This window comes from Boleophthalmus pectinirostris, unplaced genomic scaffold, assembly GCF_026225935.1.
Source record: "Boleophthalmus pectinirostris isolate CB_2022bp ecotype Guang Dong unplaced genomic scaffold, ASM2622593v1 HiC_scaffold_1, whole genome shotgun sequence".
In the NCBI taxonomy this organism is placed as follows: Eukaryota; Metazoa; Chordata; class Actinopteri; order Gobiiformes; family Gobiidae; genus Boleophthalmus; species Boleophthalmus pectinirostris.
In genome coordinates, this window is record NW_026570970.1 from 33,026,839 (window position 1) to 33,053,929 (window position 27,091).

Sequence of the window (27,091 nt, forward strand, 5' to 3'; positions counted from 1 at the left end):
CTAGGATTTAACAGGACTAAACCATGCTGTATGGACCGTGTCTCTTCCTCTTCTATCAATAATATTTTTTAATCTGGGCTTTTTATTTTCTTTTATCAGACAAAACATCTTATGTTACGATATCCTGGTCTTTGCTTCTCTACAGCAAACCAACTAATCCAAAGTATTCAGATTACATTACTCACTTTAAGTAATTTAATAGATTCCGTTACAAACTACACTTTAGGGGATGTAATCTGTAATCTGTAGGGGAATACATTTTAAAAGTCACCTTCCCAACACTGCTGGCCTCGCACCAGCGACCTCTGCAAATACAAGGACTGGATGGATTTTTTAAAAAGTGTCTCCACACGTTTCCAACACTCTGGCTCACTAGGAATTGAGGATCTAATCTCTAAAATTACGATCTGTCTCTTTAAAAACCAACATGATAAACATTATTTTAAGATTTGGTTTACCTGTGTAGATAAGATAACCCCGCCCCTTCACGTGTTATCAGCGGGGTCACGGGGTCAAACTCACACTTCTAAATCCTGTATATTCACTCTTCCAAAAACAACCATCCATCACTCCCCCCTCTCCACACTCTCCCCAGCATGAGAGCCGGCGTGGCGTGCGTCCTGCTGGCCTCCTGTCTCCTGTCCGCCCGCTCGGTCCCGTCCCCGGAGGATCTGCGCGCCCAGGAGCGGCTCTTCCTCTCCTCCCTCGGGCTGAGCTCCAGACCGCGGCCCGCTGCAGGTGGAGGAGGTGCGGGTTCGGGTGCCGCGGACGGGGTAGGAGGCCGTGAGTCCCGCCAGCCGCGTCGCCACGTCCCGGCGGCGCTGTGGAAGATGTTCCGGAGCGCGGAGCACCGGAAGAAGGCGCAGGACAGTGACCCGTGCACCGTGGCAGAGTACGGCGTGAAGGGAAACATCATCCGCTACGTGCAGGACCAAGGTGAGAGGCGTGCGTGTGTGTGCTGATACCAGACTAGACAATTCTCTCAAAAGGCTCCAAAAAGTCTCCAAAAACTTCATAAAAGGGCCCATATTACCTTATTTTCTGATCTGTGTTAATGACTCTTCATCACATACACAGTTTTCATTTCAAATTCACATTTTTTAGCTCACAAATTCTGCATATTTAGGCTGAATTCTTCTCTCAAACAGAAAACACTGAATACAGAAAGATTTCCATTCTGTTTTTAAACTCCATACACTTTCAGTTGTGTCATTTGGATCATTTCTGCCTTGGAATTGCCAAATCTCTGCTGAACTAAAAGTAAAAAGTAGTTGATAATGTGAAAATGACCACTACCTGGAACAGAGCATTTTGAGCTTTTGAGGTGAAGACTGACGAGTTAATCAGGGTTCCCAGAGTCATGGAAATCCTGGAAAAGGCATGGAAATTGAAAATGTCATGGAGAAAGTCATTTAATTTTAGTATCTCTTTCGCACAACTACAGCGTTCTGTTAAGTTCTCATGAGGCTATTTTGATTATTTCCAAACGTCTGCGCCTTTTGTTTAAAAGAGACGACAATAAATGACAGTATTTTGAACGTTAAAAAACTATAATACCAAACCATAAGATGAGTGGAAAGTGTTAACATTTCATTTTTAGCCCTAAAAATCTGATCAATTCTACACATGTAGGTGCTGTAAAGTCATGGAAAATTCACTTAAGGTCATGAAAAAATCATGGAAACGTTTTGAAATTTTGTCAGTGAAAAAGAGTGGGAAACCTGGTTACTGAAACATGTCTGAATGAAACAAACCACATGCATTACCACACCTCACCTTATCTTAAGTGTTTTTGCAGAGGCACCAACATTACACATGGCTTAAAGCTCACAAGAGACTATTTTGTATAATAGTTACAGAATTTTTCAGATAGAATTTTAAACCCAAGGATAATACAACTGATGAACATTACTTCATGTATTTATCAAGCCGCAAACCAGAAGATGCAAATTATAAGTCATTTTTGTCTTTAATCCATATTTGGTCTTTAATCCATGTTGCAGGTCTAGAGGATGTTACGACACCCCCAGTATTAACCCAGTATGGTTGTATCGCCCCCTGCAGGTGGAGAGGTGCCGGGTTGGAGCGGTCTGGAGAAGCAGCTCTTCTTTAACATGTCTGTTCTTCAGCCTGTGGAGCAGTTGACTCTGGCCCGACTCGAGGTTCGATTCCACTGGAGACCTCTGCTCTCCTCTGAGCTCCTGTCCTCCAGCCGCGGGCTCAGCATCGCCCTCTACAGGGTCACACGCGCCACACTCAAAGGTAACTGAAAAAACATACACTTGTTTCCTATTTTCCAAAACCCTTTATGTCTTTATGTATTTGAAGGTGCTGACCGTCAGACGAGCAGACGTCTGCTCCTCTCTCAGTCTGTGCAGCTCCAACCTGAGTCCACAGCCGTGACCCTTGACCTCAGCTCTGTGGCAGAGTCCTGGAGGAAACCGGGGAGGAACTACGGTCTGGTCCTGGAGATGGTTCCTTTCAGCGCACACCCAGAAGAACTGCTGGCATTTCACCCAGGTAGAGTCAGTTAAGGTTAAGGTCAAATATACTGTACACAGCATTGTTTCCCGAAGATTTTTTTGGGGTCGCCTTGTCACGATCTGCATGTAGGTCTGCAATATACAGTTGTATAACTCGATCGGTGACTTTATCATCATTCTAGATAAGCATTTTGTCAGAATATCCTGTCCTCAGTAGAGCCAGTGTTTCTACACTTATGACTTTCACTACTACATATATGTGTAAATTTGGATTTTCTATGTTCACAAAAATGAAGACAAAGCACAGAAACAGACTGAATACTGCTCCTGATCTGCTGCTGCGTCTCCTCCTGCACCCGGACTGGAGCACTGTACAGAAACACAGACAGGTCCACCTATCTCATTAGAAATGTTAAGACATGTTTTGTATAATTTCTAATATTTTTGTAATTATTTTATTGACTAATTTGTTCCAATATTGCTGGTTCAATTGAATGTTGAAAAGAAAAAGAAATGGGCTGCATTTAATGTCCAAATAGGCGACTTATGGATCCTTTTATTGCTGCTTCAGTGACTGTTTTTCATTGTTTACAACTTGAGTCATATTAATTGTTCAGAGACACGATCACTCGGTCAAATAAAAACAAATATAAATAAAAAAAATAAAATAAAATATCCTCATTAATGTTCTATAATGGTCAAATCCAACTTTATTTAGTGATTTACAAATAATGTCTATTGACTTGCGTTGCAAAGGTTTGTGACTTTTAAAATATGGGTCCTCAGAAAAAAAGTTTGGGAAACACTGGTGTACAGCATCACTGTCATCCTGAGCTAGGCTTGGTCAGTTAGCAGAATGATTTCACCTGTTGAGCTGGTTTTGACTGCCAACTCAGTGCCAACTCAGTGCCAACTCAGTGCCAACTCAGTGCCAACCCAGACAAAATCCACACAGACGGGGAGAAACTGTGAGGATTCCACACAGAAGCTGAATCTCCTTGCACGAGTCCTATTATGCATAAAAAGCTGTCATTTAAACCTCTATAAAAGTGCACTTGAAGCTGAATCTTGCCTTGTTGCTGAGTTACATTTGCATACAATTGTCTGAAAGCTTGATATTTTTCTACAAATAGTTTACCCCATGTTTTCAGTCACCCAAACCCCTCTCCCCCCTCCTCCTCAGGCTCCGTTCAGCCGGACTTGTCCGTACCTGTGGTGCAGTCGTCTCTGGTGCTGGTGTCTCTGAACCCGGAGCAGTGCCGTTCTCGTCAGAGGAGGAGCGCGGTGCACCTCCCTGTGACCCCCTCGAACGTGTGCCGAGCGCGAAGACTCTACATCCACTTTAAGGACGTGGGCTGGCAGGACTGGATCATCGCTCCACAGGTGACACACGGGGGGATGTGGTTTAATATCATTCACTCCACACTCAGGGGTTGTAAAATGTTAGTGTAGCCGTAGCTGTCCTGGGGCAGACTGACAGAAGAGAGGCTGCCAAGTGCTTTGCTGAAGGACACAAGCAAGAATTGACCTTTTGAGTTGGGGGGACCACTGCTTTAACCGCTCTAAGTGACAATTGTGTTTTTGATGGAAGAACAATTTTATTTATTGGGATAAATTGTCAAAATGAGACAGAAATAGTTGTATTTCATGTCGGCTGTTTTAGTTTGGCAGAAATAGTAGCATAAGCCGTTTACAAAACTTTCTTCACACACAGGTGCAGTCTCCCCCTAACTTACTTATATTTTAATTAAATGAATTTAATCCATGGTGTTTAAATATACATTTATGCACAGCAATAATGTTCAATTTTTTATGTATTCATAAGGTGGAGGCTTTAATATAAGCCCCTTTGGGTTTTTTGCCTCTTCCGGCACCTCCTTTTTTATCTAGCATGTTTTTGTTTTGTTTTTTTGTTATGTTATATTTGCTAAATAAAAAAATTTAAAAAAAGAAAGAAAAGAAATATTCATGTATTTAATTTATTGCATTTAATTGTATTTGACAGTGACGATTGGTTATGGATATGGTTGAAGTTAATTCAACTTCCCTTAGTGTTAATTCAAATTTTTCCTGGTGTTCATTTAACCTCCTCTAGTGTTTATTCAACTTCGCCTTGTGTTAATTCAGCATTGCCGTGTGTTAACTTAACCTCCCCTAGTGTTCATTCAACTTCCTCTGGTGTTCATTCAACCTCCCCCGGTGTTTATTCAACCTCCCCTAGAGTTAATTCAACTTTCCCTAGTGTTTATTGAACTCCCCTTAGTGTTAATTTGGCACCTCCCACCCACCACTCCAACTCCCATGAGAGAAGACCAGTTTGAACCAGTTTTGTGCATAATTTCATCTTAAATGAACTAAAATAAGTGTAAAAATAAAACACCTCTGTGTGTTGTTTGGCCAGGTCAGGATAATCCTACCAAGTGTTATCTGTTTACTCTCAAAATGTTAATATAACTCTTGATTCTGGGGTTATAGACAGGAGTTTTGGTCCAGTGTTACTTAATTCATTCATTTATTCATTCATTTCCAAAAATGTTAAATTAACTCTAGAACAGGTTGGACTCATATAACCCCTGAGAAAATGTTCAAATTGATTCTGTGAGAGTCAATTTGGTGTTTTTCCCTACACAAAACCGTTAAACCCTGTCCTCTCTCCGCAGGGATACATGGCCAACTACTGTCATGGAGAGTGCCCGTTCCCTCTGAGCGAGACCCTGAACGGGACCAACCACGCCATCCTCCAGACGCTGGTCCACTCCCTCGACCCGCAGGGCACCCCCCAACCCTGCTGTGTGCCCATCCGCCTGTCCCCCATCTCCATGCTCTACTACGACAACAACGACAACGTGGTCCTGAGGCACTACCAGGACATGGTGGTGGACGAGTGCGGGTGCAGATAGTGTTAAAGCAAGACTGCGGAACATTCTCTCTCCTCTCACACGCCTTTCTTTCTCTACCACCCCAGACCCCTCCTCTCTTCCTCCCTACTGTTTCTTTCTCTCTTTTTCTCAATCCTTACCCCTCTCTACAGTGTTGTATTACATGTTTTTTTTTTTATTCTAGAATTGTAATTTGGTGTTTTTATATGTCAATTAATTAAATAATATTAATCTACACATTTTGTACATTTTGTGTATACACTCAAACAGTTTTGCCATTCATGGGTAACAGTTCCATTAACACATGAAAGATTGAGTTTTTGAATGGTAGATGATAAAAAAAAATTAATAAAAAAAACAACAACACTATTTTTAGTTATTTTTTTCATAGATAAATACTTCATTGATCACCAGGCAAATGTATTATTACTGTTGCAATGATCTTTATTTATTTATTTATTTTTTTTTTACTTTATTGATCACCAAGGAAATGCATTACTGTTACAATAATTTTTTCTTTTAGATTTTTTTTTTTTTTTTTAGGTTTTTTAGTTGTTCTTTTTGCAATGATTTTTTTTCATAGATATATACTTTATTATTATTATTGCAATGATTCATTTATTTTTTTTTTCATTTTCATTTTTTACATTTTTCATTTTTTTTAGATTGTTTTTATAGATATATATTTTATTGATCACCAAGGAAATTTATTATTATTGCTGATGATTGAATGATTTTTATTTTATTTTTTTTATTTTTTTTCATAGATATATACTTTATTTATCACAAAGGAAATGGAAATTTACTATTATTATTGCAATGATTTCAAAATTTATTTATTTATTTATTAGATTTTTTTTTTTTTTTACGTTTTTCTTTCTTTCTTTCATTTTATTTTATTTTTTTTACTTTTTTTCATAGATATATACTTCATTGATCATCAAGGAAATGTATTATTATTATTGCAATGAATTATTTTTTTAGATTCTTAGATTTTTTTGGTGAAATTTTGACAAATGCTCAAATTCAGCTATTAAATTTCCTGTATTGTGCAAAACTGACTCTATACTAGAATGTTGTTAATCCTTCCTTAAACAGTTTTTCACCTCCAAAAAACGAAGGAAAAAAAAAAAAAAAAACACAAAGCAAAAAAAAAAAAAAGATCCAAGTGATTCTAGTGAAGCTGTATGAAGTTCTCAACAGTTCTCAATTTTTCCTTGAACCTTCTTGTTGCTTACAGTTGATGTTGCAGTTGTCCAGCAGAGGGCACTGTGGCTCCAGCTCGGACAGCACGACACCAGTCCTACGTACGTCTCACTCCGGGTTATTGAGTTCATTTGTGATTCATTCAGTAAAACGCAGCAATAAAAGCACACTTACATTCTGATCAATAAAATGTGACACACGTAATTGATGAAGTCACGTTTTTGAGTCGATACAGATAACCGATATTTGCCGATACTAATTATACTAATACTAAAATCCGTCGCAGGGCCCACACGTTTAAGTTAAAGGTGCACGAAAATAGAAAGGTTTAATGCCATACTGTGGAACATTCCAGACACTATTGTATTTGGTGGACCCTCTACCAGAAAAGTTACACAATGCATCTTTAAAATATAGTAAAATTCACAAATGAATGTCTTACTTTTGTTAAATGATCTAAAATATAAAAATAATTCACTTTATTGATTTGTCTGATTTAGGATTTTTCGTAAAGGTCCTGTGTTTCACAAAACTGACACAAACACAACTCCAGAGAGAAAACATTTGATTGATTTATTTTATTTACTATGTCTTCTCTCTGTCTCTATATCTATCTCCTCCCTCTCTCTTTTCCCTCTTTTCTCATTCTATCTATCTTCTCCCTCCTTTCCTCTCGCTGTTTCTCTCTCTTTTCCTCTCTTTCTCATTCCTCCCTCTCTTTACCCCCTCTCTCTTCTTTCTCTCATCTTCTCCACCCTCTATTCTGTCTCTTTCTCACCCCCTTCCCTCTCTCTTCTCACCTCCTCTCTTTCTCTCTCTCTCCCTCTTCTCTGTCTCTCATCTCCTCCCTCTCTTCTCTCTCTTTACCCACCCTCCTCCCCTCTCTCTCTTTCTCAACCCTCTCCTTTCTCTTTTTCACCCCCTCTCCTCTCTTCTCACCTCCTCTCTTTCTCCCTCTCCTCTCTCTCATCTCCCTCGTCTCTCTCTCATCTTCTCCCTCTTCTCTCTCTCTCATCTCCCTCTCCTCTTTCGCTTATCTTCTCCCTCTTCTCTCTCTTTCTCCCCCACTCCTCTTTTTCTCCCTCTTCTCTCTCGTCTTTTCCCTCTCTCTCTCTCTCTCTCTCTCCCGTCTCTCTCTTTCTCACCCCCTCCTCTCTCTCACTCCCCTCTCTTTTTCTCCTCCCTCTTCTCTCTCTTTTCCCCCTCTCCTCTCTTTTCTCACCCCCTTTCTCTCTCTTCCTCACCTTACACTCTCTCTCTTTCTCACCCTCCTCCCCTCTTCTCTCTCTCATCCCCCTCCTCTCTCTCTCTTTCTCCCTTTTCTCTCTCTCTCTCTCATCTCCCCCCTCCTCTCTCTCTCTTTTTCTCACCCCACTTCTCTCTCTCTCTCTTTCTCCCACTCCTCTCTCTCTCATCTTCTCCCTCCGCTCTCATTTTGTCCACCCTCTTCTCTCTCTTTCTCACCCCACTCCTCTTTCTCTCCTCTCTCTCTTTCTCCCCTCCCACCCTACTGCCCCCTTTCCCTCCCTCCTCTCTCATTTAAACCTCTCCCTCTCTCTTCCCTCTCCTCTCTTTCTTTCTGTCTGTCTACTCTCTCTCATATGCGTCTCCCCCCGCTCCCCTCTCTCTCTCTCTCTTTCTCCACCCTCTCCTCTCTCTCACACCCCTGCTCCTCTCTTCTCTTTCTCTCTCTTATCTCCCTCTCTGCTCTCTCTCTTTTTCTCTCTCTTCTCTCTCTCTTTCTCTCTTTCTCCCTCTTCTCTCTCTCTCTCTCATCTCCCCCTTCTCCTCTTTCTGACCTCACTTCTCTCTCTCTTTTTCACCCCTCTCCTCTCACTCTCTTTCTCCATCTTCTCTTTCTCTCTTTCTCCACCCTCTCCTCCCTCTCTCATCTTCTCCCTCTCTCATCTCCCCACTCTGTTCTCTCTCTTTCTCCCCCCACTCCTCTCTCATCTTCCCCCTCTCCTCTCTCTTCATCTCCCCACTCTCCTCTCTCTCTTTCTCCCCCACTCTTCTCTCTCTTTCTCCCTCTTCTCTTTTTCTCTTTCTCCACCCTCTCTCTCTCATCTCCCCGCTCTCCTCTCTCTTCCCCCCTTCTCTCTCTCTTTTCCCCCCTCTTCTCTCCCTCATCTTCTCCCTCTCCTTTCTCTTTCATCTCCTTCCTCTCTTCTCTCGCTTTGTCCGCCCTCTTCTCTCTCTTTTTCACCCCACTCTTCTCTCTCTCTCTTTCTCCCCTCCCACCCTACTGCCCCCTTTCCCTCCCCCTTCTCTCGTTTAAACCCTCCCTCTCTCTTCCCTCTCCTCTCTTTCTGTCTGTCTCTCTATGTTTCTCCCCCTGCTCCTCTCTTTCTTTCTCTCTTTCTCTCTTCACCCCTCTTCTGTCTCTCTCTCTTCCCCCCTCTCTCCGCCCTACCGTCTCTACCTCCCCCTCTCCTCTCTCTCTCTTCCCCTCCTCTCTCGTTACAGCCCTCCCCTCGCGCGCCTCCTAATCATCGGTAATGGGCTGTGAGTGTTTTCTGCCCGGTAACACCCCCGGTAACGCGTGACTTTTACGAGCCGGCTCTGTGGCAGGGCGGGGAGGCGTCTCTCTCTCGTACCGTTGAGTCGGGGTGGTCTCGGCGGGACCGGCGCTCCACTGACCTTTCTGTCCCCAGACTCATGTGGAGAACTGCAGGAGGGATGGATTCTCTCTCTTCCTCTCTCTCTCCACCTTTATCCCTCATCCAATCACTCCCTTCCTCTTTCTCCCTCCATTCTCCCTCTCTCTCCCGTCGCTCTTCATCCTCTCCATCTCTCTCATCCCGTTCTCTCCAGCTCTCCCTCTTTACTCCAGTCTTTTTTTGTTTCTCGCTTCCTTTGTACACATTCCTCTCTCTTTTTGGTCTCCTCTCTTCCTCTCTCTCTGCCTCTCCTCTTTCTCTATTCTTTTTCTTTTTTTGTCTCTCCTCTCCCTCTGTATCTCACCTCTCTTTTCTCTGTCTTTCCTCTCTCTCTCTCTCTCTCCCTCCCTGTTTCTTCTCTCGTTTTCTCTCTCCTCTCTGTCGGTCCTTCTCTCTCTTCTCCCTCTCACCGCTTTGTCTCATCTCTTTTCTGTCTCTTTCTGTTTCTCTCATTCTTCTCTCTCTCCCTCTCCCTTTGTTTCTCCTCTCTCCGTGTTTCTCCGCTCTCTCTCCCTCTGTTTCTTGTCTCTCTCTCTCTCTGTTTCTCCTCGGTCTTTCTCTCCTTCTCCCTCTCTTTTCTCTGTCTCTACTCCTCTCTCTCTCTCCCTCCCTGTTTCTTCTCTCTTTTTCTCATTTTCTCCTCTCTCTTTGTCAGTCCTCCTCCTCTCTCTCCCTCTTTATTTCTCCTCTGTCTTCTCCCTCTCTAACTCACCACTTTGTCTCATCTCTCTCTTTCTCTCTCTCTCTCTCTTTTGCCTTTTCTCTCCTTGTCTTTTGGTTCAGTCCGGGTTCAGTCCATATGCAATTTACGTCATGGAACCAGCCAATCCGTGTATCATTTGTTCAAAAAAATAAATAAATAAAAATAAACAAAAAAACCCTCCAAAACCAAAAAGGGATAACGGCCGAGTTTCCCGTTTCTCTGACTTAATAAACTGTGATGCTGGACTGAACCAGGACTAAAATGGGTCCAAACCAGGAATAAACCTGGACTGAACCAGGAGTGTCGGGATGGGCCCAGAGGTGCACTTGCGTAGACTGTCAGGTGATCAGGACTGACACTGGAACCAGACCGGAACCAAACTGGGACTGAGACGTTTAGTTCTGGTTTAGTCCTGGTTTAGACCTGGTTTAGTGGTTCAGAGTCCTGCACCGGGTCGAATACCTGCAGGTACGACTAATCTTGGACTTAAGAAAGAGAGAGAACCCCGAGCCCACAATGCAAGATGTCTGTAAAACATGATCGGGCGACGGCTCTGCACCGGTCCTGTCCCGACAGTGAGTTCTGGTTCAGTCCTGGAATCAGTCCTGGGTTAGTCCTGGGTTAGTCCTGGGTTAGTCCTGGGTTAGTCCTAGGTTAGTCCTGGTTCAGTCCGTGGCGTGTGCGGCACGAAAGTCCAGCATCTCGATCAGTGTTTCTTGTGCTCAGTAAATAAACCTGTGAAGTGATGACAGTCGCGTCGCGTCTGTGAATTCGTGTTCTTATTGCGTAACTGTTTCGTTTCATTTTGTGATTGTAGTTCTTGAAGACGTAACTTTTCAGTTCATATTCTGATGAACGCTTCAGTTAGAATGCTTTTAATTTGTGTGTGATTTATCGCGGGCACGGGCGGGTAACAGGTGGAATGTTAACGGGTCCAGGCTGGTGAGGGTTTAACTTTGATATAATCACGAGTTAATGGGCGGGTGCTGTGCTGTACTGCATGGGTGCGGGCGGGTGCGGGTCTCCAGAAATGGACCTGTGCAGGACTCTGACCTGGTTTAGACCTTTTTTAGTCCTGGTTTAAGTTCTGGTTCATTCCTCGTTCATTCCAGCATCGCAGTTTAAGTCACGGAAACGGAAAACGTCCATTATCCGTTTTTTCCATTATTAATTTAAACACAAAATTGAAAATTGAAAAAAAAAAAAATCATTATCTGTTTTTTAAAATTATTTTGTTTCTTTCTTTTTGGCTTTGGAGACAAATAATGAAGAAAATAGTTTTTTCATTTTCATATTTTCGGTTTTACTTTGAAAAACGAATGAACGTATCACACACGGATTCTCATTCACTCGATCCGTGTGACCTCTGACCTCTGCGCATTCAATGTGCTTTCGCTCTGATGCTGAGAACACACTGTCCCATTTCTCTTTCCTCGCTCCCTTCTCCTCGATTCCTCTCCTCGGTTCTCCATTTTTCCGCTGTCAGTCAAATGTGTCATATTGCGTGAACCTCGGAGTGAAGGAGTAAACCTGAGGGAGGCGTCTGGAGCAGATAAAAGAATCAAACTTTATTGGTCTCGGTGAGGAGTTTACTGTACATCCTCGCTCCTCGCTGTGTCTCCTCTGTAGCGGGACTTCCTCACCCATTTCCTGAAGAATCGAGGAGAAGGAAACGAGAAAAGTGTGTTACTGAAACTTACAAAATAACTTCAATTCTCTCACAAACACAATCAGAATGTATTTGTTATTTCAGAATAAAACACAGCAACAAAACACTTTACTCCAGATTATCAGCAGCATAAAAACACTATAATAATGTTGTTCCTCATCCCAAACAAACCTGGACTTGTGTTTTGTGTTGGAGACCAAACCAGACCAAGTTCCAGGTCAGATCTGTGGAGAGGCGACCCCGCTCACAGTCAGAATGTCTGTTTTTCTAGGTATTTTTGAGCTATAAAACCACCTGTAATTGAATAAATTGTAAGGTTTATTTAAAGGCTGTTTAAAGTCATACTGCGGAACATTCCAGGCAGAGCAATGAGGTATCCATAGAAACAAGCAGGTGATGGACCCACAACCAAAAAGTTACATAGTGCACCTTTTAAACCATGTCATATCTCTACTACTACTATTACTACGTCTACTACTACATCTGCTAGTACACTACTACTACTACTACTACTACTACTACTACTACTGCTACATCTACTAGTACTATTACTACATCTACTAATATACCTAGTACTACTACTAGTACTACTAGTAGTACTACTTCTACGTCTACTACTACATCTGTACTACTACTACTACATCTACTACTACTTCTACTACATCTACTATTATATCAACTACTACTACTACATCTATTACTACATCTACTACTACGTGTACTACTACTACATCTACTACTATATGTACTACTACTACTACAGTTACAACTATATCTACTACTACATCTATTACTATATCTACTACTACTACTATGTCTACTACTACTATTACATCTATAACTACATCTACTATTATATCTACTACTACTACATCTGTTACTACATCTACTACTACTACATCTACTACTACTACTACATCTACTATCTACTACTACTACATCTATAACTACATCTACTACTATATCTACTACTACTACTACTACATCTATTACTACAGCTACTACTACGTCTACTACTACGTCTACTACTACTACTACATTTACTAATATATCTACTACTACCAATACAGCTACAACTATATCTACTACTACTACTGCATCTATTACTACATCTACTACTACTACTAATACTACTATTATTACATCTACTACTACATCTACTACACCTACCACTACTACTACTACTACATCTACATCTTCTACTATACCTACTACTACTACTACATCTACTACTACTACATCTACTACTACTACTACTACTACTACTACTACTACTACTACTACTACTACTACTACTACTACTACTACTACATCTACTACTATACTACTACTACTACTACTACATCTACTACATCTACTAGTACTAATACTAATACTACTTCTACATCTACTGCTAGATCTACTACTACTATGTATTACACCTACTACTACGACTGCTACGACTACTACTACTCCTACGTCCAACCATATTTTTGGCGTTCCTTTGAGACACGGACAGCTGATCATCATCTAATCATTTTTTGCATCTTTTGGAAATTTAAAATCCAATTAGTTTCCTGGAGCAGAAAGTGTTGTGGTGTGCGTATCGAGCGGCCCGTGTGTGACTGTGCACGGAGCGCGGCTGCGGCCCGCGCTTAATATTCCGCTCTCGAAGCTAATGCTAATTTAATCAATAGGCCGTACATCAGGCTGCTGCTTACTCACGCTGGGCCAGCACAGGTCCCACCGGGCTCACTTCACACACTGAGCTGTTTGCAGGTTTATAGAGGACGTCCTGAGCGCTGAGGGGCTTAGGGCCGATTCTTAAAGGTCCTGTATTACGCAAAATTGACTCTTGTGAGCTTTAAAGGGAGAGTCCGGAATTTTAAACATAGGACCTCATTTCCCAGTGAGCCAGAGTGTTGGAGATGTGTGGAGACACTTTTTAAAAATATTCCATCCAGTCCTTGTATTTGCAGATGTAACCAAGGAAAAATGTATTTTTGATTTTATTTTGAATTTCACCAAATCCTTCACTTCAGTTAAATATCTATTGTTATTTCATGGTTTTAGGCAGGTTTTAGCGTCTTCCCCAGTGTTATTATTATGTTATTAAGAGTTGCACATTTTGTCTGTACTGTCCCAATGTGGGTTGCGTGCTGCACATCTGCATCAAGTTTTTTTTTTTTTATGTCAATATATAATTTTCTGATATTTAGTGCATAGTAAAACATCATAACTGATCATTTACAAATCCACATGTATAGTTTGAACCATGTAGGAGCGGTTTCATGTCTGTATTGTTCAAGTTTACTGTAATCACATGTAGTTGAGAGCTAACTTCAGCATTCTCCATGTGTTTTCCTACAGAAAGGACAGATGAGCTGCGTGCATGGAGACACATGTGACAAGGATCTGCATTTTTCTTTCATTTGTGCAGAACCACCAGTAAAGGTGTACCCAGTGTTCACCAGTGTCTCATGGTCCTTCCTTCGCCCCGTTGCAGGACTCAAGAACACAACGCAGATATATATTAAGGGTTAACGGATGTGCACCAAGACCTTAGACTTTTAATGAACAGACACACACCCGTTACACAGAGGTCGCTGGTGCTAGGCTAGTGCATGTCAATGGCCATAGTTAGCCTGCCACTAAAAACAGTCTCACCCATTCCACAAAACACCCGAAGCGAAAACAATTACAACACCAGACTATCGATGTAAATGTCTGTGTTGATAGAATAATGTTTGAAATAAAACTAACCTTGCATCGCATGAATCGTCGCATGTTGAGGGACTATTTTCTCAGCAGCACCGGAATTTTGCTTTGCCGGTTTCACTTTGTGGAAACTGTCTGACCTTGCAGTATTAGGATTTGTTCGCTTGACAGTAGGCGGGTACATTTTTATTGAACCAATCGCTGCTATTTGGTTGTGACGTATGTAATGTGTCAAATCCCATGGGAAAAAACAAAATCTTGTTTGTTAAGCAAGAGGTAGAGAAAGGTTTCCTTTTTGGTCCTTCCTGTGGATCAATCCTGCCCATCGCCTTCGCCTTTCACTATTTTTCAATTCCGTTGGGAAGGGAAACAGTTTGAACAGAGGTTTGCAGTCACATAGATCTGATTCCCTTTTGCACTTATGGAGTTCACAAACAAATTTCTCGAGCCGTTTTCCGCTGTTAGGATCCAGCAACCACACAATTACGATGTCTGAATCCCAAAACTAAAATATGACAAAATCAGAACCAGAAACAAAAGCGATACGGTTTAAAAGACTGGCTTTGTCAATAGACGCATCCCACTGGAATATCAAACACAGAGGTTTGATGCTCACTTTTTCGGAAAATCCTTCCCAGTATGAACTGAGCAATGACCGGAAGTCTGAGATTCTTGATGCATGTATTACTGAGCAATATTCTAGGCAAAGCAATAACATCTCCATGGAGATGAGCAGAAGCCTCCAATGGAAAAGTGACATAATTCACCTTTAATTTTATTTGGACACACACACACACACACACACACACACTAAGACACATACCATAGAAGTTCAACTTCTAGACCAGGTAAGTATTTCCAGTTATTTCTGTGAGATTGTTTTTATTTTCGCTCAGTGTTCAAGACTTCGTGCACAGATGTGAGCAGTGACATGATTGTGTGTGTGACCTTTGACCTCCGAGGCTGCAGGGGTCACTAAACACAATATAACATGGGGCATTCTGCTGGAGGGGCACTGGAGATGAGAATAAAAATGGGTATCGCTTTTGTTACTTTGGAGTATAGAACATTTGAGTCTTTAATAAAAACATGTTTGAAAAGCTGCAAAAAGAGCTCATTAAAGGGCTTATATTACATAAAACTCCCAAGCTCAGAATGCTCTGTTCCAACTTGTGATGTCATGAAGTGGTAGCTTTCAAGTTGGCTACTTTTCTCCTTATGTTCAAAAGTGATCAACTCCAGGTATGTTTTTGTGGAGGTAACAACATTGTAGCCTCACTTAAAGCTCACAAGAGTCAATTGTGCGTAATATAGAACCTTTAACTCAGAGGTCCTCAACAGCGGGGCTGCAAAATCTTTGGTTGATTAGACTTTATATATGTATATTTATAATTTGTGGTAGGGATCGCTCTCAGTGCTGCATTCACACTGTACCAATGGCTTGAGAGAGCTGGTCTTAAGGACACACAGAGGCTCATCTTGGCTGCTCAGGAGCAGGCCCTGAGAACCCAGGCAATAGAGGCCCAGATCTACCACACCAGACAAGAGCCACGGTGTAGACTGTGCAAAGAGGCTCCTGAGACAGTCCAGCACAGAACTGCAGGGTGTAAGATGCTGGCAGGGAAACAAACATGAAGCGACATAACCAAGTGGCGGGCAAAGTGTACAGAAACATCTGTGCAGAGTTACGGGCTGGAAACCCCAGGATCAAGGTGGGAAACACCTCCAAAGGTTGTGGAGAACGACCGAGCCAAGATCCTGTGGGACTTCCACATACAGACTGACAGGATGGTGATGGTGAACCAACCAGACATAGTGGTGGTGGATAAGAAACAGAGCAGAGCCGTGGTGGTCATTGAAGTACCAAGCCATGGTAATATCAGGAAGAAGGAACACGAGAAACTAGAAAAATACCAGGTGTTCATGGAGGAGCTGGAGAGAGCCTGAAAAGTGAAGGCATCAGTGGTGCCTGTGGTGATCGGAGCACTCGGGGCTGTAACCCCCAAACTGGAAGAGTGGCTACAACAGATACCGGGAAAAACAACAAACATCTCAGTCCAGAAAAGTGCAGTAGTGGGAACAGCAAAGATACTGCGCAGAACTCTCAGGCTCCCAGGCCTCTGGTAGAGGACCTTAACTCGATGAGGGTGAGAGACCAACCACTGTGGAAGGTGAGAAACACATTATTTATTTATTTATTTATTTATTTGTTCATTTTTGAAGGATGAGGATGAACTGGTTTTCAGTGTTCGCTTCATCATCACGTCTATCTTTCTCTCATCATTCCCTTGTCTCTCACTCAAACTCTTATCTGTGAGCACTGTGGCTCCTCGCTCGTTTGATCAGAGCCCGTTTGAGCCTGTTTTCTGTGATGTTGTTGCTCCATTGCTCTGGTTTTCTCAGAGTCACCGTGAGCACAAAGAGCAGCTTAAACTTCAGGCCTGAGTTTAGCTTTGGTCAGAGAATTATTTCTGGCATGAAACGAGTTGAGGCTTAAACTGGAGATGAAATGGAGTTAGTTTCAGCTCAGGATTTCAGTATTAGCCTGGACTTGTTAAGTGACTTTAATGAAATACCCCCAGTATCAAATGCACAATACCACAGTAGCTGTTTATACACGACACTAGGCCCAATTTAATATAAAACACAATTATATGCCTTGTATATAGTAGCGGTCCCTGCTCCAGCTCTCCATCAGTTTTCGGGTCCCTCGCCTGAAAAACACTGAATTAAACTATACCAACCTGTACGACCTTGTATTTTGAGACAACACCAAGCATTAGTAGCTAGAAGTACTGTTCCTTCAAATATGTAGTACTCTGATTGTTTGGGGAACCACTTGGGGCACAGTGGGTGGATGAAAAGATAACAATTTGAACATAATAATAATAATGATGTAGCTGCCTTCTCTGCTTTTATTCGTCATGGGAGCAGTTTTACACCCAGTTAATAAAGTCATACTGGAATTTTGTGTTATTATTACACACACACATTTGTTCTGGAGATGCAGCCTCGGATTGCGCTGGGAACGTACCAGAAGAGAACAAAAAAAAAAAAAAAAATCCATTTACCGAGAGGGTCCCTGAAGGCATCACAGCTCCTCTATCACACAATACACAAAGTAACAACATGTACTCCCTATAGCCGTATATACTACTGATTTATGGGGATACTGCAAAATGTGTACAAGTAGAGCCAATGTTATATGGGTTCAAAGGCAGGTTGGAGTCTTGGTTTGACTTGATTTTGATGTTAAGGAATAGACTCGATACTCAATACTAGGGATGGGCATGATTAGTCGATTAATTGATAATTGATCATTAAGAATTTTGTCGATTACGTTAATTTTTAATCGACAAACCGAATGTAGGATGCTGTGCGTAGCGTAGGGTGACCAAACGTCCGTTTTTTCCCGGACATGTCCTTTTTTCACATAACTGTCCTGGCCATCCATTTTTTTTTGTTTTGTTTTTATAAAGTGATGCAAATGTCCGGGTTTTCATTACCTTTCATTAGGCCATTAAACTGAGTGTCTCTCATAGCTCTCTGCAACTCAGAAGGAGCGAGCAGACACAGACAGTCGATCAGCCTGCAACATGCCGAAGCGCAGATGTGCATTTAACAATGACTTGTACCAGAAATTCCCCACTTTTCATCCCGGTTGAGACAAGTGGGAGGCCATGTTCACAGTGTACAAAGCAGCACATATGTTTCGGTGTCCAGTGGCAGTGCCAGGGACCTTAAAGTTCACCAGGACACCGAAAAACATGAAAAAGCTTTGCCAGGTGAGAGTAGCTCAATGTCGATGACGAGGCCCCAACTCCCACCCCCCGTACGGTGTCCTGGTTTTGACAAACGCAAATATGGTCACACTAACCTCTATTCCACTGAATCGTGTCCTTTAGTCCGACAGAAGTTGACCGCATCAGCGCACAAGAGCGTTTTTTTTTTTCTTTGCTTAGTTTATGCAAATGAGCCATGAGGTTTTAAGTTTTGTTTCTGTGAGAGTTGAACAAAGCTGCATTAAACACGTTATTGTTATGTGGTGCAACAATGGATGGACCCAAAAAATGGACTGGAGACCGGTTCACAAAAATGAAAAAGGATAATTTATTTACTACAGGTAGAATGTGCGCTGGAGCAGGGCTTGGAGCAGGACTGGAGCTGGACTGGAGCAGGGCTGGAGCAGGGCAGGAGCTGGACTGGAGCAGGGCTGGAGCAGGGCAGGAGCTGGACTGGAGCAGGGTGCACCGGTGCGTGTTTGTCTTTTCAGTTCTCCTGCCTTTAGTTTAACTTCTTGCTCCTCCATATTGGGGACACCAGGTCAAAATAGATGCAGACTTGCGGAGGGGAAGATGATTAAATGAAGAGGGGGCGTTCACGTGCGCAGAGCTCTGGCTCTGCGGATCCTGTTTAGTAGTTAAATAGCAATTACATTACATTACTTCTCTGTTTTATCCATATTATTTATTTTATAACAAGTATTCCTTACACATCCACACATCGTTTTAGCATACATTTTATAAACATATATTTATTTGAAGCCCGAGCCCGACCCGAAGTAATGATTGACATTTTAGGCCCGAATTTCGGGTCGGGTCGGGTCGGGCTTGGGCTCGGTCTTAAGATCTTACCTCTATGGAGCAGGACTGGAGCAGGACTGGAGCAGGACTGGAGCAGGACTGGAGCAGGGCAGGAGCAGGACTGGAGCAGGACTGGAGCTGGACTGGAGCAGGACTGGAGCAGGACTGGAGCAGGACTGGAGCAGAACTGGAGCTGGGCTGGAGCAGGACTGGAGCAGGACTGGAGCAGGACTGGAGCTGGACTGGAGACGGCAGGGAACACTGGAGAGTAAAGAACGCAGGTAAGTAAAACGTTGAGGCAAAAAGGTAAAAAGCAAAAAACTCAGAATGAGGAGCCAAGAGGTTCACCGTGTGTTGGTAGCAAACAATCTGGCAGAGTCTTACAGGTGAGCAGGTCTCAAGTAGTTGGCTCTTGATTGCTTGCAGGTGAGGCGAATCAGAGGACCAGGAGACTCCGCCCACACACACACACACACACACACACACACACACACACACACACACACACACACACACACACACACACACACACACACACACACACACACACACACACACACACACAGGGGGAGGGAGGAGAGCACAGCCATGACAGTTATAATGTCAAACAGGCTGATGTGGCTCTAGAGTGATTATGTTTTATATGTTGTTGAATTTGAAAGTTGAATTTATTTATGCAGATTAGTAGTAATAATAATGATGATCATTTTAATATTAAAACATGAATGATTAATCGATAATGGATCATTAATTCTCCCGACGATCGATTAATGCAATTTCAGCGAACTCAATACTGATTCCGATACCACTACGATAATAAAAACACTCTTTTTGACAACAGAATGTGATTTTCAACATTAAATCGTAGTACTTTGTTTTATATTACCATCTTACGACCAGGTATGGGTGTATTGATACTTGTGCAGTGACATCGCGCTGGGGTGTTCTACATGTATCTCTATGGTGGAATGTTTAAAGTAGTTACCATGATGACACAATGCAATGTCGAAAAGTTTCAAGATTGTCTAAAACTCAAGAAAAAAACAAAAAACAAGATTGATTTAAACAGCAACAGATCACAACAGAGCCTCAGACAGAGCAATGCCTCCGGTTAGCATCACATCCCCTAGTCTATGTGCTCTTATGTTTGTCCTAATGCAGTTCAAGATCATTTTAAAGCGATTCAGGAAAGGCTAATTTCTGTCCTGAAAATGTGACTTTTTTAAAACTACCCGCTTAAATGAGTATCTAGTTTTGATAGTTTTGGTATCGATTAGTGTCCCATTTTTTATACTTTTGACAAACCCTAACGAGGACAGGTCTGGGCATTTAAGAATTAAAATAAGTAAAATACCAAATAATAGCTGGGTTTCAATTAACCGCCGGGTTTATCCTTTAAACGCCAGGTGCAGGTGTATATTTAAATAAACGCCGGTTCCAAATAAACATCGAGTCTAATGCAGTCTAGTAAACCGGTCGTTGTCTGCTGCCGAGGAGCTACTCAAACTTGCATTTCCAGTTTTTTTGTGCTTTATTTAACCAAGATATGATGATTAGTGCAGCGACACCACAGAGAGCAGGATGTTTACACTGACACAGGAGCAGACTGGTTGTGTGACTGAATGGACAGGTTAAATTCTCTGTGCTGCGTTCAATCATCCTCGCCAGACTCGTGCCACATAGTACCTCCGCTCAATTCCATTTCTCTCCAGCGATGGGGTCAGGAATTGGAATACACTAGATGGTTTGCAAGAACCCCGGAAGTTGTAGACCGCACACCGACCAATCAAAGAAGAGCCGTGAAGCCATGACAGGGTCCTTTTTGTGGAACAGCACAACAGTAAACAAAGTGGTTGAGATGGATGTAGACAAAGACAGACACTCTGTGTTGGCAACGATTCCCGAGATCGAGGATTTAAAGCAGGGGTGTCAAACTCATTTTGGTCTGGGGGCCGTATCCAACCTACTTTGATCCCAAAGGGGCCGAATCAGAAAACTCATGTCATATAAACCCCAAAAATAACAATAACTTCAAATATTTGTGCAGAGAAACGCAAATCTATTACAGAAATCTTTTTTAATTGATGAACTCTTTCTTATTATAATATTATAAGATTATGAACAACCTGAATCTTGAAGAAAAATTCAATTTCATTAAAGGTCTTGGAGGGCCGGATCTGGCCCCCGGGCCTTATGTTTGACACCTGTGATTTAAAGCCAGAACAAAGAGAATGTTTGGTGAATTTTATCATGGGGAAAAACATTATTGCCCTTCTTCCTACAGGATTTGGGAAAAGCTTAATATACCAGTTAGCCCCTTTAGCAGTGCATTACATACGTCACGACCAAATAACAGTGATTGGTTAAATAAAAAAAGTACCAGCCTAACGTCGAGCGAACAAATTCTAATGCTGCGAGGTCAGGCGGTTTCCACGAAGTGAAACCGGCCGATGAATCAGGCTACGATCAGCCTCAACTTCACTGAAAAAGTGTCACAACAGATGACGTTGCTGTAAAGTCTATTTTGAAGTGACTTAAAAAAGAAAAATGTCGCAACACAGCAGGCAGGAAATGAAAGCAGTTTTTAGGAGTTTTGGTGATATTACTTCAGTTTTGCAATTCAGAGGAAGCAGCAATGTGATCGTAGCTGCTGTGGCGTAAGAGGAAAGTTGTGGTAAATGGGCAAGGAAAGGCACAAGAAAGACGAGGCAGCAGGAATAGTGCCGGCAAGCAGTGTTGGGAAGGTGACTTTTGAAATGTAATCCCCTACAGATTACAGATTACATACCCCAAAATGTAGTTTATAACGTAATCCATTAAATTACTTAAAGTGAGTAACGTAATCTGAATACTTTGGATTACTTGGTTTGCTGTAGAGAAGCAAAGACAAGGAAATCTTCACATAAGATGTTTTTTTTGCTAAAAGAAAATAAAAAGCCCAGACTTTACTTAACCAAATAAAAAATATTATTGATAGAAGAAGAGACACGGTCTGCACGGCATTTCTGTTAAATCCTGAGACATAGTTTAGACCTGGTTTAGTCCTGGTTTAGTCCTAGTTTAGACCTGGTTTAGACCTGGTTTTAGGCCTGGTTTAGATCTGGTTTGGACCTGGTGTAGACCTGGTTTGGACCTGGTTTAGACCTGGTTTTAGGCCTGGTTTAGACCTGGTTTGGACCTGGTTTAGACCTGGTTTAGACCTGGTTTTAGGCCTGGTTTAGATCTGGTTTGGACCTGGTTTAGACCTGGTTTAGACCTGGTTTGGACCTGGTTTAGACTTGGTTTGGACCTGGTTTAAACCTGGTTTTAGACCTGGTTTAGACCTGGTTTGGACCTGGTTTTAGACTTGGTTTGGACCTGGTTTAGATCTGGTTTAGACCTGGTTTGGACCTGGTTTTAGATCTGGTTTGGACCTGGTTTAGACCTGGTTTTAGACCTGGTTTAGACCTGGATTAGATCTGGTTTGGACCTGGTTTGGACCTGGTTTGGACCTGGTTTGGACCTGGTTTAGACCTGGTTTGGACCTGGTTTAGACCTGGATTAGACCTGGTTTAGACCTGGTTTAGTGTCTGGCAATGCGTGGAATTACGGGGAAAAAAAAAAAAAGGATATAGCCCAAAATGTGAAAACAGGAAAATACTGCAGTGTAATCCATTTATTTCAACAAAGTAACTGTAATCCAATACAGTGACTCATAATTTGTACTCTGATTATGTAAGTCTGGTACATGTAATCTGTTACTCCCCAACACTGCTGACAAGTAGTCACCAGGCCATCGTATAACGCCGACGCTCCTCTGAGATGAGCTGTAAAACTGTAAAATATAGTCATACTGGTTTGAGTACCATAATTTCCAAAGATTTTTGAGAGGAAAGAATTAATCACCTGCCCCAAATGACCTCCTGGTCTCAAATAAAAGCCTGGTCTGTTAAATGATTAAAACAAATAAACATCACGGCGATGATTTTTATGATTTTACGGTACGTGTTTCAGCGCACTGTGAAGTAAAATAAAGAAATGTAAAATTGTATGTTTGAGAATAAATTTTGCCGTGACTGTAAAGATAGCAATAACTAGTATGCTAACGTGCACTTCCTGATTAGCAGACAGTAAAAGGCTTTGTAATTAGGTGCAATACAACACATCCGCACTGTTTTTTGTTCGAATGGGCTCCAAATCAGCGGTTCAAAACGGTGCCCTCTGAAACCCATCTTTTTTAGACTTACTCTGTGTCCCCAGGCTGTTCCTTTAGCTCTGCTCTCACCCCCTCCTCTCTCCATCTTTACTACACTGCCCACGATGCATCACTCCTCGCCCCCGTCCCCTCCAGCTCCGCCCCTCCCCCTTCTATTCCATTCTTTTTATGGGGCACTGTGCGAGCGATTGTTGTCTGGAGGAGAGGAAGTTTGGAAAGGAACATTCCAGTGCCGGTAGAGACTATAGAAGTGTGCTGGCTGTGGTGTGATGCTAACTGTAGGCACCGCTCTGTCTGGAGCTCTGTTACTTGAATCTGACTTGAATGTGAGTTTTCTGTTGAAAGTCAGACTCCTAAACAGGACCATGAACGCTCAGACTGATCACATGCTCCTGAAATTGTGCTGTTTAAACCCAATTTGTATTTTGGTAACTGCTGAACATTCCGCCAAAAGACATACATGGGTCAGGTCAAGCGGTAACGGAGGGAAACAGGGGCAGATTTTATACATTCAAATATTTTTACAGATAATGTTAAAAGAGAGACCACCTTAACCTAATACAATACCATAATCATCAAAACAATACACTATGTTTGGACAGTGTTGGGGAGTAACAGATTACATGTACTGGAGTTACATAATCAGAGTACTAATTATGAGTCACTGTTTCAGTGAGTGATAATTGTATTACAGTTACTTTGCTGAAATAAATGGATTACACGGTGGCCTTTTCCTGTTTTCACATTTCGGGGTATTCCCCTTTTTTTTTCTTTTTTTTTTTCTCAGTAATTCCACTCATCGCTGGACACTAAACCAGGTCTAAACTAGGTCTAAAACCAGGTCTAAACCAGGACTGAACCAGGACTAAAACCAGGTCTAAAACCAGGTCTAAAACCAGGTCTAAACCAGGACTAAACCAGAACTGAACCAGGACTAAAACCAGGTCTAAAACCAGGTCTAAAACCAGGTCTAAACCAGGACTAAACCAGGACTGAACCAGGACTGAACTAGGACTAAAACCAGGTCTAAAACCAGGTCTAAACCAGGTCTAAAACCAGGTCTAAACCAGGTCTAAAACCAGGTCTAAACCAGGACTAAACCAGGACTGAACCAGGACTGAACTAGGACTAAAACCAGGTCTAAAACCAGGTCTAAACCAGGTCTAAAACCAGGTCTAAACCAGGTCTAAAACCAGGTCTAAACTAGGTCTAAACCAGGTCTAAACCAGGTCTAAACCAGGACTAAACCAGGACTAAACCAGGATTTAACAGGACTAAATCATGCTGCACAGACCATGTCTCCTCCTCCTCTATCAATAATATTTTTAATTTGGTTAAGTAAAGACTGGGCTTTTTTATCATCTTTTAGCAGACTTAGGTGAAGATATTCTAGTCTTTGCTTCTCTACAGCAAATCAAGTAATCCAAAGTATTCCGATTACGTTACTCACTTTAAGTAATTTAATGGATTCCGTTACAAACTACATTTTGGGGTATGTAATCTGTAATCTGTAGGGGATTACATTTTAAAAGTCACCTTCCCAACACTGTGTATGGAATAATTCAGGGAGAATGCAGTAGAAAGTTCTTACTATATGAACTGTTTTCCCTCCGTTACCTTTGCCAGTAACGGAGGGAAAACATAGGATAATTAATAAAAAAATATGTAGAAACAGAATTCATTAGATTGCTGCAGGAAATGCTTAGTAGTATCAATATCCTTGCTTTTAGAAAGTTTAATGATGAAATATAATAAAATATGTAAAATAAAATATGTAAAACTTAAAAAAAAAACATCATTTTTCGGTAACGGAGGGAAAATTACCATTTTTAGACTTGTAAAACACAGGTTTTACCAGATACTATCACCTAATAGTTTTAATGTTCATAAGTATACTACCTAGAGATGTAGTTAGTCAAAGACAAAGCTTGAAAGTTAACCTGAAGAGGATTTGCAGATCTTTGAAATTTGGGAAGTAATTCTTGTTCAAGGCCTAAAAATTGTACCTATGACATGGTCTGTTTAAAACATATGTAACTTTAGAACCAAAAAGGGTACAGAAAAAAGGTCAACAGTTTCATAAACTAGAGTACATATGTATCTGTTCAATACATTTTTATATCAGATGCATTAACTTGAATTTTTGGCCTTGCTGTTTACTTCTGCTTGACCGGGCCCACATGTAGAACACCCCCAGCACGATGTCCTTGCAAAGTATCAATTGGCTGACTTTGAGAATCAGCACACTTTGGACATGCTTTATATTGAAACATTCATGTCCAGAAGAAAGGACAAAAAGACTCAAATCTGAACTGACAAACTAATAGAAGAAGAAGAACACATTTGAGAACATGTTTGAACAGACCTAAACTACAGGGTTAGTGGTTTTTATGCAGAATAAGACAGACAGAGTTTGTTGTTTGTAGTTCAAAAATTGCAGCAGTTGTCATTTGCTAATTGTGGCCATTCAAATTGTGAATTTGATTTGACTGTGATTAATCTTGCAGCTCTATAGTCCAAACGTCTCTCTGCAGTCACTACTTTATGGATATGTGCAGCCCGTATCTTGAACTTTTTCAGGTATTTAATATTAGGTTTGAATAGAGACGGTGGGGACGTGTCATAACCAATATTTGTGGAAGACAAAATAGTCCCAACCAATATTTGCCATTTTATTCTAATAAATATACAGAAATATACATTTATTCAGATATTTTCCCAAACTCTATAGTATTAATGTAACACGTTTGAGTTCACATTTTGTTTATTAGACGTTCTGAGATGTATTCAGTGATGACGACAGAGTTACTCCTGCCTCTGTTTCATTGGCTGCCACAGAGTGATGTCATTAGTGGAGCCAGGAGCCCAAACTGGGGAAGCGGCAGGACAGGACCGCACCTGAAGATGTCGGCTTGAGCAGGTGTGAGTGACTGTCACCACAAGTGCACCTTCCAAACAGAACCCTACTCATGCACTGTTAGAACCCGACTCTACTGACAATATTCCATGGAAAAATGTTTGGACATGACCTCACAAATATCTCATCACCAACAAGCAAAGGGAAATCTGCTACAAACTTCTACATCGTTGTTATCCACTAAAGAATCATCTTAGAAGGACAATGGACACAAACTGTACATTGAACTGAAACTGAAAAATGAAACCACCTCTCACTTATTTTGGACCTGCCCAGACTTCTTATCCCATTTGGCCCTTTCTTATAAAGATGTGCTGTTTGGTTTTGTCAGTGTGCATCATACAAAAAGTCAACAATTATATAATTAATCTGTTAATCATGTAGCCTGTCAGCTGGTTTCATAGTTTCACCAAACCTACAGCCTTGATTAAACTTTTACACATGTAGATCATTATTTTACATTTTCCTCATTGTAAACTGCAGTTTTGTTGCCTGGGATCCAGAATACAACACTTTCTGAAGATGTGAGTCTGGTCACCAGTGAATCTTCCCGAGTTCAAATGAGCTTGATTGACAGGTGGATTAGCCAATCAGGTACAGACATTGTCCGTCTGTAGCCAAACAATTATGTAGTGATGGCTGCTTATGAGGGAAACATCACAGGACTGAAAAACACCACAAATTTCTGCAAAATCAAGTGTGAGGTGAGAGAGATCTGAATGTGTTTCTAAATGATAGAGGTTTCACATGTGTCTGTGTTTCTGCTCATATAAAATGAACAGATTTCCAAAATTCGCATCAGAAAAGCTCATAACAATATGTAAGGTTATCCTTGTTCCCTTTGAAGTGTTCAGCCTTACATCATGTTGCATGTGTGCTGGTTACCTGGTCACAGGAGCTGCTGTCTTCTGTGACATTACACCACTAATCCTGCAGAGGGCGCACCGTCTAATTGGTTTGGCATAATTGCCTGTTTACTGCACACATTTTTGTCCTGTGTAAAAGTTAGCTGGTCTATAAACTGTAATCATGTGTTCTCTATGTGTGTTACTGCCAGTTTAAAAGCTGCTGCCTCACAAGAACTGAAAAAAACAAACAA

At 41.6% G+C, this 27,091-nt stretch overlaps 1 protein-coding gene across 1 annotated transcript; it reads left to right on the plus strand.

Annotated features, from left to right (window-relative positions):
• The first annotated feature begins 513 nt into the window (after positions 1-513).
• On the plus strand, positions 514-5,487 carry gdf3 (growth differentiation factor 3). Its single transcript, XM_055151919.1, has 5 exons — positions 514-936; positions 2,065-2,262; positions 2,329-2,520; positions 3,667-3,866; positions 5,144-5,487. Exons 1-5 carry the CDS (start codon positions 597-599, stop codon positions 5,381-5,383), a joined length of 1,170 nt encoding a protein of 389 aa, XP_055007894.1. The 5' UTR covers positions 514-596; the 3' UTR covers positions 5,384-5,487.
• Positions 5,488-27,091: the final 21,604 nt, after the last annotated feature.

Bases quoted from the DNA above. Each gene is read 5' to 3' on its own strand.
- gdf3 (XM_055151919.1), top strand. From the start codon at position 597: ATGAGAGCCGGCGTGGCGTGCGTCCTGCTGGCCTCCTGTCTCCTGTCC. The intron at 2,263-2,328 runs GTAACTGAAAAA...ATGTATTTGAAG, and splicing joins CACACGCGCCACACTCAAAG to GTGCTGACCGTCAGACGAGC. The intron at 2,521-3,666 runs GTAGAGTCAGTT...CCTCCTCCTCAG, and splicing joins ACTGCTGGCATTTCACCCAG to GCTCCGTTCAGCCGGACTTG.